Consider the following 17,020-nt stretch of genomic DNA (forward strand, 5'->3'; position numbering starts at 1 on the left):
AATAAAAAGGACACACAAAATATAGGTGAATCTCAAATGCATTACAGTAAATAAAAGACAGACACAAAGGGTTACACTCCATACAATTCCATTTATATGATATTTCGGTAAAGGCAAAATTATAGGAGTAGAAAACAGAAAACAGGCTGCCAAAGGCTAGGCATGGGCTTGGCTACAAAGAGGCATAGGAGAATTTGAGTGGAGTAATAGAACTGTGCTATAATTTGAGTAGGTGGTAATTGCAAGACTATGCATTTGTCAAAATTCCCAAATCTGTATATGCAAAAAGTGAAATTTACTGAGTATAAATGATAGCTTATCTTTTAAAAAAAGAAATAAAAAAGACAATTCTGGATCCCTGTAAAGTGGAATGAAAGGAAACGGACAGATTAGGAGTTATTATAATTAACCAATGTAAAATGATGGTAGCTTTTGTGAGAATAATAGAGAAGATGAGAAGTGGTTAGGTTCTGGATATATTTTAAAGGATAATGGAAATAATCTGCCAAGGAATAGGAAATAAGAGGTTGAAAGAGAAAGGGATCAAAAATAACATCAACATTTTTTTTTCCCTGTACAACTAGAAAGATAGTTAATATCATAGAGATGTGGAAGTCTGGGAGAATTCCTTGGAAAGAGGTGGGAATTCAGACTTTCAATTTTCACCATATGAAGTTTGACATGTTTATAAAATATCCAAGTGAAACTGTTGATATACAGTTATTTATTCAGAATATAGGATGGAGTCTGTACATATAGATTTGATACTCGAGTCGGACACGACCGAAGCGACGTAGCAGCAGCAGCAGCAGCAGCATAAGGATGCCATTTAAAAACATGAAACTAAATACCATTACCTGCAGAGTTACTGAGGATCAGAAGGAGAAGAAATTTGAAGAGTAAGTGCTAAAGCATCGAAAGCCTGGGGAAATGGGAAAGAAGCAGCAAATGAAAGACTCCATGAAGTTGAATGAGAACTAAGCAAACAGTGTCTAGGAAGAAGAATGTTTCAAGACAAAGAATGATTGATCCAATGCTGTCAGGAAAGATGATGATTGACTTGACCCGTCTTAAACACGGAGATCTCTAGAGGCACTATCTAAAGCTGATTTGGGGTGTGAGGGGCGGAAGCGTGTTTGGATCAAGTCTAGGGGATAAACAGGAGGATAGATATTAACGACAGTGAAAACAAAATACTTTTTTGTTTTTGCCTCAAATTCTATTTTTTAAAGCAACGGCAATTCTTTTTTATTACTATCAGTGTTTTACAGCATTTCCCATCCTTTCACCTTTCAATCTTTGTGTATACTTATGACACACAAACAGCATAGAGCTGAATATCCTTTATATCCAATCCATAACTGTCTTTCTAACCGAAAGTTAATCTATTCGACATTTCTTAGCAATATATTGGATTGATTTCTGTCTTCTTAATTTGTGCTTAATTTTTTGTTCATATTTTTAAAAATTGGAGAGTATAGCACATGAAGGTTTATACACACACAGAGAGACTTTAAAATACAGTTGATTTAGACTGGCATCCCGAGTCTGGGCTGTCTCGGAAGGAGAGGGGGGAGGCCGCGGCCAGCTGGAGGTGCAGTCATGCCCCGGTATTACAAGGACAAGCCGGAGGGCGGAGCGTGCGCGGGCGTGAAGGAGGATCTGGGCGTGTGTCTGCTGCAGTCTGATTGCATGCTCAAGGAAGGAAAATCCCCTCGGCAGTGTCTGAAGGAAGGAAACTGCAAAGCTTTGAAATACTCATTTTTTGAGTGTATGAGATCAATGTTGGATGCCAGATCAAGATTCAGGGGAAGAAAAGGATATTGATACTACTGTGTTCAAACCAAGGTGAAAACAACAAAGGACTCTGGTCATTAAACCAGAGAAGCCAAAATAAGAAACATACTTTTTGTTACATCTGTTCAGGTGGACCAGTTTTTTCCTCCATGAAACAAGAAAATGGATGAGTTCTGGTTTTCAGAAGGTATAAATGATTCTCTTGCTCTAAGTTATTCTTAGAATAAAAATTTAATTGAATAGTTGTGAGCTGAGAACATAATAGATGTGTTTTAAGAACTGTTCTGAAGCACAGGGAATGGAAAGATTGATAGTTTCCACTGACTTCTCAACCAGATGACACAATTTGTGCATCCTTTGTCAGTACTGTGGAGGCAAAGGGTGGGACTGTGAGAATCAGCATGCAGCCTGATGAGAAAATATCCGTCTGGAAGGTGTAGGCTAAAACTTTCTTTTATTCAGATGTACTATTTAGTTCCAAAATAAATTGTGTTTGACTGCTTGGTGAAAAATAAAATAAAATAAAATACAGTTGATTTAGAAATGAAAATGAGAACAAGAAACTAAGCACGGAAAAAATTCAAGCTTTCCAAAAACACTGTATTAAAAAAATATCTTTTGGTAAATATCTGAGACTTTACTTAAAGAGCATAATCATTTATACCCAGGTTGGTACCCACAAGCCCACCAAGGCCAAACCATAAATTTCAGATGCAGGCAAACCATTTGCAGATTCTCCAGATAGAATTCCTTCCGTTTCTCAGGAATTAAACACTGTATATATATTAAACACTATATATATATATAGTGAATGAAGCACAAGCTGGAATCGAGATTGCCGGGAGAAATATCAGTAACCTCAGATATGCAGATGACACCACTGTTATGGCAGAAAGCAAAGAAGAACGAAAGAGCCTCTTGATGAAAGTGAAAGAGGAAAGTGAAAGAGCTGGCTTAAAACTCAACATTCAGAAAACTAAGATCATGGCATCTGATCCCATCACTTCATGGCATATAGATGGGGAAACAATGGAAATAGTGACAGACTTTATTTGGGGGGGGGGGCTCCAAAATCACTGCAGATGGTGATTGCAGTCATGAAATTAAAAGACGCTTGCTTCTTGGAAGAAAAGCTATGACTAACCTAGACAGCATGCTAAAAAGCAGAGATGATACTTTGCCAACAAAGGTCCGCCTAGTAAAAGCTATGGTTTTTCTAGTAGTCATGTATGGATGTGAGAGTTGGACTATAAAGAAAGCTGAGCACCGAAGAATTGATGCTTTTAAACTGTGGTGTTGGAGAAGACTCTTGAGAGTCCCCTGGACTGCATAGAGATCCAACCAGTCCATCCTAAAGGAAATCAGTTCTGAATATTCATTGGAAGGACTGATGCTGAAGCTGAAACTCCAATACTTTGGACACCTGATGCAAAGAACTGACTTATTGGAAAAGACCCTGATGCTGGGAAGGATTGAAGGTGGGAGGAGAAGGGGATGACAGAGGATGAGATGGTTGGATGGCATCACCGACTTGATGGACATGAGTTTGGGTGAACTCTGGGAGTTGGTGATGGACAGGAAAGCCAGGTATGCTGCAGTTCATGGGGTCACAAAGAGTTGGACATGACTGAGCAACTGAACTGAAACACTATGTTAAATTTTTAAAATTAATTCCCCTCACTCTTTATGGTTTCTAAAAGCTATCCATGTATCCATGAATTTTATATAAGACTAAATTTAGTGAACTGATTTTTTTTTACATCCTCTGCTTTTAAGATTAAACCATTTTGTCACAAATAGCTTTAGATCTTTTATTTTCCACTACTGCATATTTTTCCTTTATGTGAATATATGACATCTTATATTCTATCAATGGGTGCTTTTTAGTTTCCATTTGTTTTTTATATTATGAACAATGCTGCTACAAATGTTCTTTTTGGTAAGCATTTGCAAGAGTATCTCCTGAAGCGAAACTGTTGGCTTATAATATGGTATATCACTGTGGTTTTAATTGGCAAATCTCAGCAAAGTAAAGAGTATGGTATCTTTTCATATTTATTGCCATATAATTTTTGTCTATGTGAAGTTCCAGTCTGTTTCATTTACTACTTCTTCTACTGATGTTAATCTTTTTTCATATTGATTTATTCATATCTAAGTATAGTTGATGTACAATATTTTATTCATTTCAGGCATACACCATGGTGACTCAACATATTTATGAATTTTATTCCATTTAAAGTTATTACAAAATAATGGCTATATTCCTATGTACTGTACATTATAATGTATAATGTAGCTTATCAATTTTATACATAGGAGTATGCTTTTCCTAGGGATTTCCCTATGGCTCAGATGGTAAGTAATCTGCCTGCAATAAAGGAGACCTGGGTTCAATCCCTGGGTCAGGAAGATCTCCTGGAGAAGGAAATGGCAACCCATTCCAGTATTCTTTCCTGGATAATTCCATAGACAGAGGAGGCTGGCGGGCTACGTCCATGGCATCGCAAAGAGTTGGACATAACTAAGCAACTTAACACACACACGTTTCTCCTAATCTCATACCCCTATCCCCCCTACCCCACTCCTTCCCTCTAATTCTTGTTACCTTTATGCACTGTAAAATTTATCTCTTTGGGACATAACAATTTAGGAATGTGCCCATGGTATGGTATTAAGTAAAATGAGTAACATGAAGAGTGGCAGATATGATGCAATTAAAACTGCATATGGGAGAATATTTATTTTTTGGCAGTGGAAGATACTGATGATTGACCAGATCACTGTCTTTAAGAGGGCTCCATTTTCAAATGAATAACATGTATTTTTGTAGCTGTGAACCATATCCTCTATGCTTTTTTCCTTTTGAAAGTAGAGTGTTATATTTTTTCCTTTTGCGCAGAGCAACACATTAGCCCAGTTAACAATAAAAATTACTGATATTATCAGGGGATCAGAGTGTAATCTGTAGTTTATTCCAAGACTTTGCATATTTCTTTAATAGTTCTCATAGGATATAATCCAAGGTGCCAAACCAAACAAAGATGCTAACATGAAATCTTTATTTAAAATGTGGTCACTTCTAAGCAGACATTTCTCCAAAGAAGACATACATACGGCTAATAAACATGTGAAAAGCTGCTCAACACTGCTCAACATTAGAGAAATGCAAATCAAAACTACAATGAGGTATTGTCTCACACCAGTAAGAATGGCCATCATCAAAAAGTCTACAGACAATAAATGTTGGAGAGGGTGTGGAGAAAAGGAAACCCTCCTGCACTGTTGGTGGGAATGTAAATTGATACAACCACTATGGAGCACAGTATGGCGATTTCTTAAAAACGATGAATAAAACCACCACATGACCCAGCAATCCCACTCCTGGGCATATAGCCTGAGGAAACCATTATTGAAAAAGACACATGTACCCCAATGTTCAGTGCAGCATTATTTACAATAGCTAGGACATGGAAGCAACCTAGATGTCCACTGACAGATGAATGAATAAAGAAGTTGTGGTACACATACACATAAGTGCATACTGGAATCTTATTCAGCTATAAAAAGGAACACGTTTGAGTCTGTTCTAATGAGGTGGATGAACCTAGAGCTTATTATACAGAGTGAAGTGAAAGAGAAAGACAAATATGGTATATTAATACATATATACAGAATCTAGAATGGCATCACCGACTCAATGGACATGGGTTTGAGTAAACTCCGGGAGTTGGTGATGGACAGGGAGGCCTGGCGTGCTGTGATTCATGGGGTCGCAAAGAGTCGGACACGACTGAGGTACTGAACTGAACTGAACTGAGAAAGATGGTACTGATGATCCTACTGCAGAGCAGCAAAGGAGATACAGACACAAAGGACAGACTTTTGGACACAGTAGGGGAAGGAGAGGGTGGGATGATTTGAGAGAGTAGCATTGAAACACATGCATTACCATATGTAAAAATAGACAGCTGGTGGGAATTTGTCATATGATGCAGAGAACCCAAAGTCAGCGCTCTGTGACAACCTGAGAGGGGTGGGATGGGGAAAAGGGTGGGAGGGAGGGGACAAGTGTATACCCATGGCTAGTTCATGTTGACATATGGCAGAGACTATCACAATATTGTAAAGTAACTATTATCCAATTAAAAATAAAACAAAAACGTGGTTACTTCTTTAACCATGAAAAAAATACACATGCTAACTCTGACTTAATCACTTGAAAAGACTCTGAGTCACTGAATTTTAAAACTGTATTGTATAGCATAGCATAATTTATTAAAAAGTTAAAAGTGGATCCCAGGAATTTAAATAAATAAATAAAATAAAATATACCTCATGGGACTTTAATTCTATGATGTAGGGAGGAGCATAAATTGTTAATTTTAATGTATTCAAATTAAACAACATGAAAAATCTTATAATTACTCTGAACATCCCTAGTGGAATACCCTAAGAACATTTTTAAAGTTTAAAAATATAAAGTTTTAAGTTCAAATTTTAAATGTTTAAAGAACTTTAAAACAAGTAAGTGTCTTTTGGCATTTACAGTAATATTATTGTTATTCTTAAATTATTATAGGATAAACAATTCTGTTACTGTGCACAAGAATATTTTTTTTCATGTAAGTAAAAAGTGGTACAAATATAAAATCTAATAAATTAAAACCTTTAATCTTAAATGTGAGCAAAAAATTATCAACATAAATTCATAATGTAATTTTTCTTAAAAAAATTTCCAAGCTCTTTCAATGGAAAAGGCCTAGAAACAATAAGCAACTCAATAGCAACTAGAATACTGACAAAGCTTAACATCAGGCCAGTTGGCAAATAAGGCAGTTAAGAATCCAACTGCATTATCACAAAACAAAGCAAGAAAAGGTAGATAAAGTCAATAAACTGATAAACAGCAAACGTATCAATGAGAGTGTAATTCATCTAACATATTTAAGAGATCATAGTGATATTTTAATCAAAGTATAGTTGATGCACATAAGTTGTAGATGTACAATATAGTGAGTCACAATTTTTGTAAAGATAATACTCCATTTATAATTAAAATAATATTGGCTATATTCCCCATATTATACACTATACCCTTGTAGCTTATATCACACATAATAGTTTGTACCTCTTAATCCCCTAACCTCATAATCTCCCCCATTACCTCTCCCCACTGGAAACCACTAGTTTGTTCTCTGTATCTGTGAGTCTGTTTCTTTTTTTGTTATAGTCACTAGTTTGTTGTATTTTTTAGATTCCACATATAAGAAATATCATAGAGTATCTGTCTTTGTCTGATTTATTTCATGTAGTATAATGCCCTCCAGGTCTAACCATGTTGCTGCAAATCACAAAACTCTGTTCTTTTTTTATGGCTGAGTAGTCTGTCTATACGTACCATACCTTCTTTATTTATTCATCTGTTGATGGACACTTAGGTTGCTATAGATTTGTAGTATAGTCTTAATTAGGGATTCTGATTCTTCTAACTGTTATTCTTTCTCAAGACTGCTTTGAGTCTTGAGAAATAATCATTTGGTACCTTTCGTGCTTCCAATTTATTCTAGTTCTGTGACAAATGCCATTGGCATTTTTTTTGCGGGGTGGGGGGCTGCACTTGGTCTTCATTGCTGTGCATGGGCTTTCTCTAGTTGTGAAGAGTGGGGGCTAATACTCTCCAGTTGAGGTGTGTGGGCGTGTCATTGTGGTGGCTTCTTTTGTTGTGGAGCACTGACTGTAGGGTGCGAGGGCTTCAGGATCTGTGGCTCATGGGCTCAGAAGTTGCAGCTTGTGGGTTCCAGAGATCAGGCTCATTAGTTGTAGAGTAGTGGCTTAGTTACCCCATAGCATGTGGAGTCTTCCTGGACCAGGGATCAAACCCTGTGTCCCCTGCATTGGCAGGCAGATTCTTTACCACTAGAATACCACGGAAGTTTGTCATTGGTATTCTGATAGGGACTGCATTGAATCTGTTGATTGTCTTGGATAGTATGTTCACTTTAAAATATTAATTCTTCCAATCCGAGAACAAGGTATATCTCTCCATCTGTCTCTGTCATCTTCAATTTCTTTCATCAGTTTCTGACAGTTTTCCAAGTACAGGTTTTTCACCTCTGTAGGCAGGTTTATTCACAGGTATTTTATTATTTTTAATGTAATTGTAAATGGGATGGTTTCCTTAATTTCTCTTTCTGATAGTTTGTTGATAGTATGAAACTGATATCTATATATATATTAATTTTGTATCCTGCAACTCTACCAATTTGTTTATGAGCTCTAATAGTTTTGATCATAGTGATAATTTTTAAATAAAACAAAGAAACCAAAAAGACTCCTCATTGCTCACCAAAAAAGGATGTAGACAACCAGCTCATTACTTTGGAAACAGTAAACAAAAGCAAAGAATTAAGTATTTATTCCTTTTCCTGTTAGAACTCTAACTCAGGATAAACAGTCAATTAACAGAAATTCTCTTTACAGACGTAATCTACTAAATTAAGAAAGAATTATGAAAACAGAATTATCACTGTTTTGAAGCCCCATGTGAACCAAAAGCTACAGGCAATGATTGTCAATAGCTAACACCAAGAAAAAGAGAGAATCAAGCATTATGTGCCTCATGGTGTAGTTTTCAAAACAATATATGACATATTCTTGCAGAAATGTGAGCCTCAGTCTGTTCAAGCCTCTGTATCAAAATCACAATTAAAGAAAATTTAGGACCAGAAAATGGCTAGATGAAACCATGAGGATGCAATCAGCAAAATCCAGAATGTGAGATACTATACAGGGCAAACTATCTAGTTTCTACAACAATAAAGTTCAAGGGGGAAAAAAAAAAAAAACAACAGTATGAACCTATATACTAAAAGAGACATATCAACATATTGCAATGTTTGGAACCATTATGTATCCTGATTTTTTTTTAAAGTGAGGAATGAGAAAATTTGAACACCAACTAGATATTTCATATTAAGGAATTTTACTAACAATTTTAGTATGATAATGGTACTGGGTTATTTATGTGTTAAAATAGATGTCCTTTTCTTTTTAATAACATATACAAACATACTTACAAATGAAAAAATATGAGTAATATGATTAGGAGTTTGCTTCAAAATAATTCAATGGGAGGTAAAGAGAATGAGTGGAGTCAAGATGAAATAAAATTGGCTACAAGATGATTAAGTAGCTAATGCATAGGTAGATAATGGGTACATGGGGTTTCATTATACAATTTGCTCTATTTTTGCATATGCCTGAAGTTTTCCAAATTAAATTTTTTCTTTAATCTGCCTTCCAGAAAAACTATAATAAAATCAGTTACACTTGCCTGAAAATGTCAGATTCAATTTATGAATCTCCGAAATGTATTTACATTTTCACACAAAGCTAAGGCCTTAAAGCAAAAGAATTATACTGATGGTATATTTTAAGAAATCAACAAGTCAGTGAAAAATTTTCCTTATATTGTGAAGAGAAGGATTCCCAGCAAACTTAAAATCAAGAAAGACACATAAAGAACCAACCAATTCAGCTTACTTTTTAAGTAAGCATTTGGGTTTGAGCATGATCTGGTAATATAATAGACAACTCCTGGTTCACCTTTGTCATTGATTACCTGCCTGTTTACCAAGAGTAAGATGGGATTTCAACTATGTCCATTTACTACATGACTGTCTTACCAAATTTACAATCTGTATTTTTTTAAGTCTTTAAAATGTTCTTAAGTTCATCAAAGGATAAATAAAAGCTGAGTTTTAAAATTCTGGTCTTTTATCAGACACCTAAGTGTTTTCCACAAATAACAAAGCAGCAAACTTCAAAAACAATTTAGAACTGCTTTAATATTATTGACACTTACAGAAAAGCAGACTTACATACCTTGCCTGGACTGTGAAGCTGCTACAGGAACTTCTTGGTTTGGCTCAAAAGGAAGCTCAGGTGTTAGGTTTTCAAACTGCTCTTTACTAATGAGATTTAGCTTCTTAAAGTTCTCAACTTCTTGCTAAAGTAGAATGGAGGAATCTAATTACTAAACTGGCTAAGAGAGTAACCAACAGACAATAATTGATACCAATCTCAAAAAAATGAGTTTTAAAAACTGGAATTGATTGCAACAGAATAAAAAAAGATGTTCCAATAAAGAATCTAGCATTATACTTAAAAATAATTAATATTCAGAGTCTAAAGGTGCATCAAGAACCCTAAAATGTTATGAACATTTTATAATTAAAACATATTATAAGAACATACATTCTTATCATTAATTACTTATTGAGCATTGACACACAAGACCGTTAAGGTATTATAGAGGTTACAAAGTAATCTAATACACGTTCCCTATCCTTAAGGAATTTACCAGTTAGAGAGAAAGGAGTGTACAAATAAAAATAATATTAGACAGTATATGAAAAGTGTAATATTTGGTATAAGAATTGAGATCATAAGGGAGGCATCACAGAGGAGATGAGACAAAAGAAGCTCCTTAAATGAGAATTTAGAGAAAGGGAAAAGAATCCTAAATTAGGTACTATGAGCACAGATGAGAAGCTTGGAATAAACCGTCATTTATTAGAAGATAATTCAATAAATGAGAGAATTTATTTAGAACTAGTGGCAAAAAGGCCTAATAAATAAGTTGGAGAAAGCTAGTAGACCTTTAATACTAGTCCAAGAGGTTTCTACCTCATTTTCTGATAGAGGAAACATGTGATGAAAGATAAATCTACATGTATCTGAAGATTCATTTCCAAACCCCTTTTATAAGCTTAGCAGCAAGGATGCTGAGTAGGTCTAAGTTGTTAGCTCTAAGGAAGAATGGGCCCATCCATGTCCCTAGGCGCCCTTCTAATTTTTGTTAGATAATTACTTAATTTTCCCTGCTCTGAACTTCAAATACGCAAAACATTACAAAGGTAGAGGCCATTCTCTACTGGAAGGTTATTTGGTCATATTGCATGAAGACTATCCAAACCTGGCCAAAGCCGCAGGGGGAGGGGGGAAAGAGTTTGAGGGACTGCTTATATTGCATTACATCTGGTTATTTTCCCCAATAAACCCTATATCATGTCTACATCACTCAGTGCTAAAATGTCCATAACCTTTTACAGCGTAACATCTAAAAAGAATGGACACAGGTAAAAGACAAAATTATTTGTCTGATGAATCAAATTAAACAACATCATTACAAAATAGTTGTGACATCTTGCTCTTAACAGCTAACCAAATCACCTTTTCCTTCTGTCTTCAGATATGAATAGCTACTTGCCAGTTCACACCATTTATGAGATCCAGTTAGCCTTTCAAAATAGAATCTATCTTTTTTCCACGAAAATGTCTGAAATGATTACTTCCCCCATGCCAAAATTACTTTCCCAAAAGTCTTCAAGAAACTCTTCAAGCTAATTCAGAGTCATTACTCTTCACTGGCTCTTATCTTGCTACAGAGCTTGCTATTAGCAACTGTCACTTCAGTGAACATTTATTGTATGCATGTGAACACTCACATGCCATAAATTAGTAAAAACAGTTCTATTCTGATAGGAACACAAATTATATGTTTCTGTTTAGTTTTTAATTTTTAAAATTAACTAAGGTATAACACACCCAAATTTATATATACATATACACATTATTGAGGACATAAATCATAAGTTTATATCTCAATGAGGGGTCACAAGTGAATGAACCTGTGGGACCACCATTTGGGTAAAGATATAACTAAGTACCCTAGAAGTACCCTTCATGCACCTTCCTCTTACTACCCTCTTTCTTCCTAAAGATAACCAACACTCTGACTTTAATTCTATAGATTCATTTGCCTGTCTTTCAATTTTATAAAAAAGTAGTAACATATGGTTTCTTTTACACGAAAATATCTTTATGAGATTCATTATAGTTTGTGACTCTACACCAGAGATCAGCAAACTAAAGCCCCTAAAAGCCAAAGTTTGTTTTTGTTAAGTAGTTTTATTGGAACACAACCACACCTATTTGTTTACATACTGCATCTGGCTGGCTCCAGCGCTACAACTGCATGGTTGAATAGTTGCCATAGTCAATGTATGACACACCACGCCTGAAATATTTACTACATAGCTCTTCACAGAAAAAGCTTATCCATCCTTGCATAATCAAACCTGGTTTTTAAAAAATCCATTCTACTGCTGATGAGCATTCAGGTCCTTTTCAGACTATAGTCATTATAAAAAATGTTACCATAACTATGTTTTTACAGAACACTTACTTTGGTCGACAGACATATTTTTTCCCTCTTTAGAGAAAAATTCTTATAGGCATATAGTTGATCTACAATGTTGTATTACTTTCAGGTGTACAATAAGTGAATCAGTTATACATATACTCACTTTTTAAAGATTCTTTTCCCATTTAGATCATTACAGAGCATTGAGTAGAGTTTCCTATGCTATACAGCAGGTTATTATTAATTATCTGTTTTATATATAGTAGTCTGTACATGTCAGTCCCAATCTCCCAGTTTCTCTCTCCCCCTGCCCTATCCCCTGGTAACCATAAGTTTGTTTTCTATATCTGGGACTCTTAAAATACAGCTTGTTTTCTTTTCTCTCTCTCTCTCTCTCTTCTTTTTGGCTGCATAACATGGCATGCAAGATCTTAAGTTTCCAGATCAGGGATTAAATCCACGCCTCCTGCAGCAGAAGTGTGGAGTCTTAACCACTGGACCACCAGGTTAGTCTCTTTCTCTCCTTTTCTTTTCAACTGAAGTATAATTGACATTTATTTTGTGATTGTGACAGCTGGACCATAAAGAAGGCAGAGCACCAAAGAACTGATGCCTTCGAACTGTGGTGCTGGAGAAGACTCCTGAGAGTCCCCTGGGCTGCAAGGAGATCAAAACAGTCAATTTTAAGGTAAACCTACGCTGAATACTCACTAGAAGGACTGATGCTAAAGCTGAAGCTCCAGTATTTTGGTCACCTGATGCAAATGACCAACTCATTGGAAAAGTCCCTGATGCTGGGAATGACTGAGGCCAGAAAGAGAAGAGGGCATCAGAGGATGAGATAGCTGGATGGCATCACCGATGCAATGGACATGAAGTTGGGCAAACTTTGGAAGATGGTGGATAGGGAGGTCTGGCATTCTACAGTCCATGGGGTTGCAAAGAGTCAGACACAACTGGATGACTGAACAACAACAATAATTGATATATAACATTCTGTTATGAGGGCTATCCCCAGGGGCTCAACAGTAAAGAATCTGCCTGCAATGCAAGAGACTTGCAGGATATGCCAGTTCCATTCCTGGGTCGGGAAGATCCCCTGGAGTAGGAAATGGCAACCCACTCTAGTATTCTTGCCTGGAGAATCCCATGGACAGAGGGGCCTGGTGGGCTAGAGTCCATGGGGTTACAAAAAGTCGGACACAACTAAGCAACTAAACAACAGCAAGAACGATTCTATGTGATAGGGGTACAACATAGTGGTGCACAATTTTTAAAGGTTATATTCCATTTATAGTTATTATAAAACATTGGTTATATTCCTTGGGTATGTACAACATATCCTTATATCCTTATCCTATACTCAACAGTTTGTACTTCTTACTAACCCACCTCTATATTGCCTATCCCTCCTTTCCTCTCGTGCTGGTAACCACTAGTTCATTCTCTATATCTGTAAGAATGTTTCTTTTTTGTTATATTCTCTAGTTCGCTGTGTTTTTTAGATTCCACATATAAATGAGATCATACTTCCTCTGACTTACTTCGTTCAGCATAATTCTAAGTCCATCCACATTGCCGCGAATGGCAAAATTTTGTTCTTTTTGTGGCTGAATAGTATTCCACTGTGTCTGTGTGTGCACATAAACACATAAATACATACACCACATCTTCTTTATCCATTCATCTGTTGATGCACATTTTGGATGCTTCCATATTTTCGCAGTTGTAAATATTGCTGCTATGAACATTGGGGTGTGTGTATCTTGTTAAATTAAGTGTTTTTGTTGTTTTCTCAGATATACACCCAGGACTGGAACTGTTGGGTCACATGGTACTTCTACTTTTAGATTTTTGAGAAACCTCCATACTGCTTTCCACAGTGACTGCACCAATCTACATTCCAACCAACAGCGTAGGAGGATTCCCTTTTCTCCATACCCTCGCCAACATTTGTTATTTGTGTTCTTTTGGATAAGAGTCATTTTGACAGATATGAGGTGATATCCCATTGTGGTTTTGATTTGCATTCCCCTGATGATTAATCATGCTGAGCATCTTTTCATGTGCCTGTTGGCCACCTCTTCTCTTGGGAAAAATGTCTATTCAGTTCTTTGACCCATTTTTTAATCTTTTTTTTTGTTTGTTTTTGATATTGAGTTTTATGAGCTGTTTATACATGCTGGATATTAACCCTTTACTGGTCATATAATTTGCAAATTCTCTCTCTCAGTCATTAGAGAGGTTGTCATTTCCTTTTGCTGATGATTTCCTTTGCTGTGCAAAATTTTTTTAAGTTTAATTAGGTTCCACTTGTTTATTTTTTGCTTTTATTCCATTTACTTTAGGAGACAGACCCCCCCAAAAAAATTCCTGTGATTTATGACAGCAGACATGGCATACCTTTTTACTGAGTATTTACTAGGAATTGCTGAATTAGGTGGTGCACTTCAACTTTAGTAGAAATTGGCAAATATGTTTTCATAGTGGTTGTGCCTATTTATATTCCAACTAGCAATATATAAGTTCATATTGCTCTATATCCTCATCAACCCTTTGGATTGTCAGTTTTTAAAAATTTAGTCCTTTGAAAATGATGAAACTATGGATATAAACATTCTGAATGGACCTCAAGGGCATTATGATTGAAAAAAAATGTCAGTCTCAAAGGGTAACATGCTATAAGATTCCATTTATATAACATTCTCAAAATGACAACATTGCAGAGATAAAGAACAGATTAGTGGCTACCAAGGATTAGGAATAGCAGAAGGGAGGCAGATGGGTGTAAATTTAATAGCAGAAGGAACATAACTGGCTATTAATGAATATTTGTTGAAAAAAAATAAATGCTATCCCTTTGGTTCAGCTCTTCATTTCATCCCTGGATTACAATTAATGAGTCGTAATTCATCCTCTGCCCTCCCCTACTCTGACCTAAGCTAATGCCTCTGGGAGATTAAAACCTTATTAAACCATATTTTGATCATACTACTTTTCTTTATAAGAAGTGCAATCACTCCTTATTCTAAATTTCTACATAGCTTTTAAGACACTTCACAATCTGCTCCCAAACCCATTTACCCAAACAATCTTTGGCTTCAGTACATTAAAACAGTATTGATATTTAACTTATAGAAATTTGATTTTACTTGTTCAACAACAAATACTTTTTTCAAGTTATTTTTTAATGCAACAACCATTCTACTCAAAGAACATATGCATGCACTGGAGAACTTAAGCCCTAAAATGTTACCTCACATAAAGAAAAACACAACAAAAGGGTATATATATTTTAATAATGTCTTGACCATGAAAAGATAGGGTCCAGGGAATCCCCTGGTGGTTCAGTGGTTAGGATTCTGCACTTCCATTGCTGGAAGCCCTGGTTGGATCCTTGGTTGGGGACATATTACAAGCCATGCAGTACAGCCAAAAAAAGGATTAAAAGGTAAAGTGTCCATTCAAACAAGTACAGTTTCACTGAGCACCATCATCATGTTTTTTTTTAAAAAGTTGACAGCCACAGAGAAACACTAACTAAATCTAAAAAGCAGCTCTTAGGAAAAAGATGACCATGAACAGAAAGAGCCACCAAGTTAGAATCTTCATAAATTTGCTCAGGTGCTTCCAACAGTGAAACACTTGAGTATTTTATAAATATGATCCTGCTACATTATCATACACATAGTAAGTTTACATATGCATATTATGATATGAGGTTGTGCTTAAAACCATATACATACTTTACGACTGGTTAAAGGGAATTTTAAGGGTATTTTGGCCATACTCAATTTTCACCTTAAAAAGGACTATAGAACCAACTCCCAAATAATTTTTGACTTCACTGCATTAGAGAAGACACAGTTATGTCTTCTTAGGCCAATCAATGTTGAGCAACTTTTCTTTACTCAAGAAAGTCATTTAAAAATTACAAACTATATTTTTCATAAATTTTCTTTTATCATGATCTTAAAAAGTACATCTGTGTTATACATCACTGCAATTCCATCAGCGAAGGAATAGGTCAGAATTTTATATGTAGAATTTTATAAACTACGTATTACATTGCAATAGCTAACTTTAACATTATCTTTGAAGGAGATACTTTAGAAACTGATTTGCTTTTCATTTATTGACATATATTTTAGTGTTCTTGGTCATTCTTCAATCCACTTTTTTAAAACACAAGATTTTAATCATCACTGTTCTTAGCAATAATCACAAGGTTTTAACATTTTCTTAAGAGATAGTTCACCCATTTCCAGCACCAGTGGCTACCTTTCCCAGCTGGACTACCTAATCTGTTTTGATTTTGTACATTTCCAAATACTGCCTAAAAACCAAGACTAAGTTCTTGCCTGCATCAAGGGGTGAAAAGTTTAACAGAAGTTATAAAGGGGCAAAATTCAACCACTGTTTTAGCAGTTGTAAAAACATTTCTCTGCCACAGAAACCTGAAAAGGAAATCAAGCAGAGTTCCAGGAAAAGGCAAGATATGAGTCACTTGCAGGGCTGACTAGTCCACACCTTAAACTGAACATACAAAAGAGGTTCCTAGTCCAAGTTCAACAAACAGGAAACATAAAGGACCTTGGGCCTGTAAATGCCATGACAGCAGGGACTTTTTATTTAACTTAACACTGTCTACAAATGCCTACCACTATACTTGACACCTCACAGGCACTCAGATATCTGTAATGAGTGAACAAATGAATGGATGATTGAATGAAAAACAAGACAGAAACTGAAGTCAAGAAGAATGTGTTTCACAGACTTAGGGAATAAACTAGTTGCTAGGGGGGAAGGACGGGGGAAGGGATAGTTAGGGAGTTTGGGATGGGCATCTACACACTGCTATATTTAAAATGGATAACCAACAGGGACCTACTGCATAGCACAAAGAACTGTGCCCAATGCTATGTGGCAGCTTGCGTGAGAGGGGAGCCTGGGGAAGAAAGGATACATGTATGACGGAGTCCTTTTGCTGTCCACCTGAAACTATCACAATAC

General features: G+C 35.9%; 2 protein-coding genes across 6 annotated transcripts in view; one reads left to right on the plus strand and one right to left on the minus strand.

Moving 5' to 3' along the window:
• Nucleotides 1–17,020, minus strand: part of LARP1B (La ribonucleoprotein 1B) — a 129,488-nt gene that overhangs the window by 41,430 nt on the left and 71,038 nt on the right. For 3 of the 5 annotated variants that reach the window (XM_043486513.1, XM_043486493.1, XM_043486503.1), the window contains exon 12: nucleotides 9,685–9,808. The exons of 1 other annotated variant lie outside the window; for it this stretch is intronic. In XM_043486513.1, the coding sequence (XP_043342448.1) occupies nucleotides 9,685–9,808 (124 nt within the window). Of the gene's footprint in view, nucleotides 1–9,684; nucleotides 9,809–17,020 lie in introns of those variants that run through there. One more of the 5 variants, XR_006272863.1, reaches the window with a different exon arrangement.
• On the plus strand, nucleotides 1,566–1,987 carry LOC122452877 (cytochrome c oxidase assembly factor 5-like). The gene has a single exon (XM_043486644.1). It carries the CDS (start codon nucleotides 1,603–1,605, stop codon nucleotides 1,825–1,827), a length of 225 nt encoding a protein of 74 aa, XP_043342579.1. The 5' UTR covers nucleotides 1,566–1,602; the 3' UTR covers nucleotides 1,828–1,987.

This window comes from Cervus canadensis, chromosome 1 (genome assembly GCF_019320065.1).
Source record: "Cervus canadensis isolate Bull #8, Minnesota chromosome 1, ASM1932006v1, whole genome shotgun sequence".
NCBI classification, from domain to species: domain Eukaryota; kingdom Metazoa; phylum Chordata; class Mammalia; order Artiodactyla; family Cervidae; genus Cervus; species Cervus canadensis.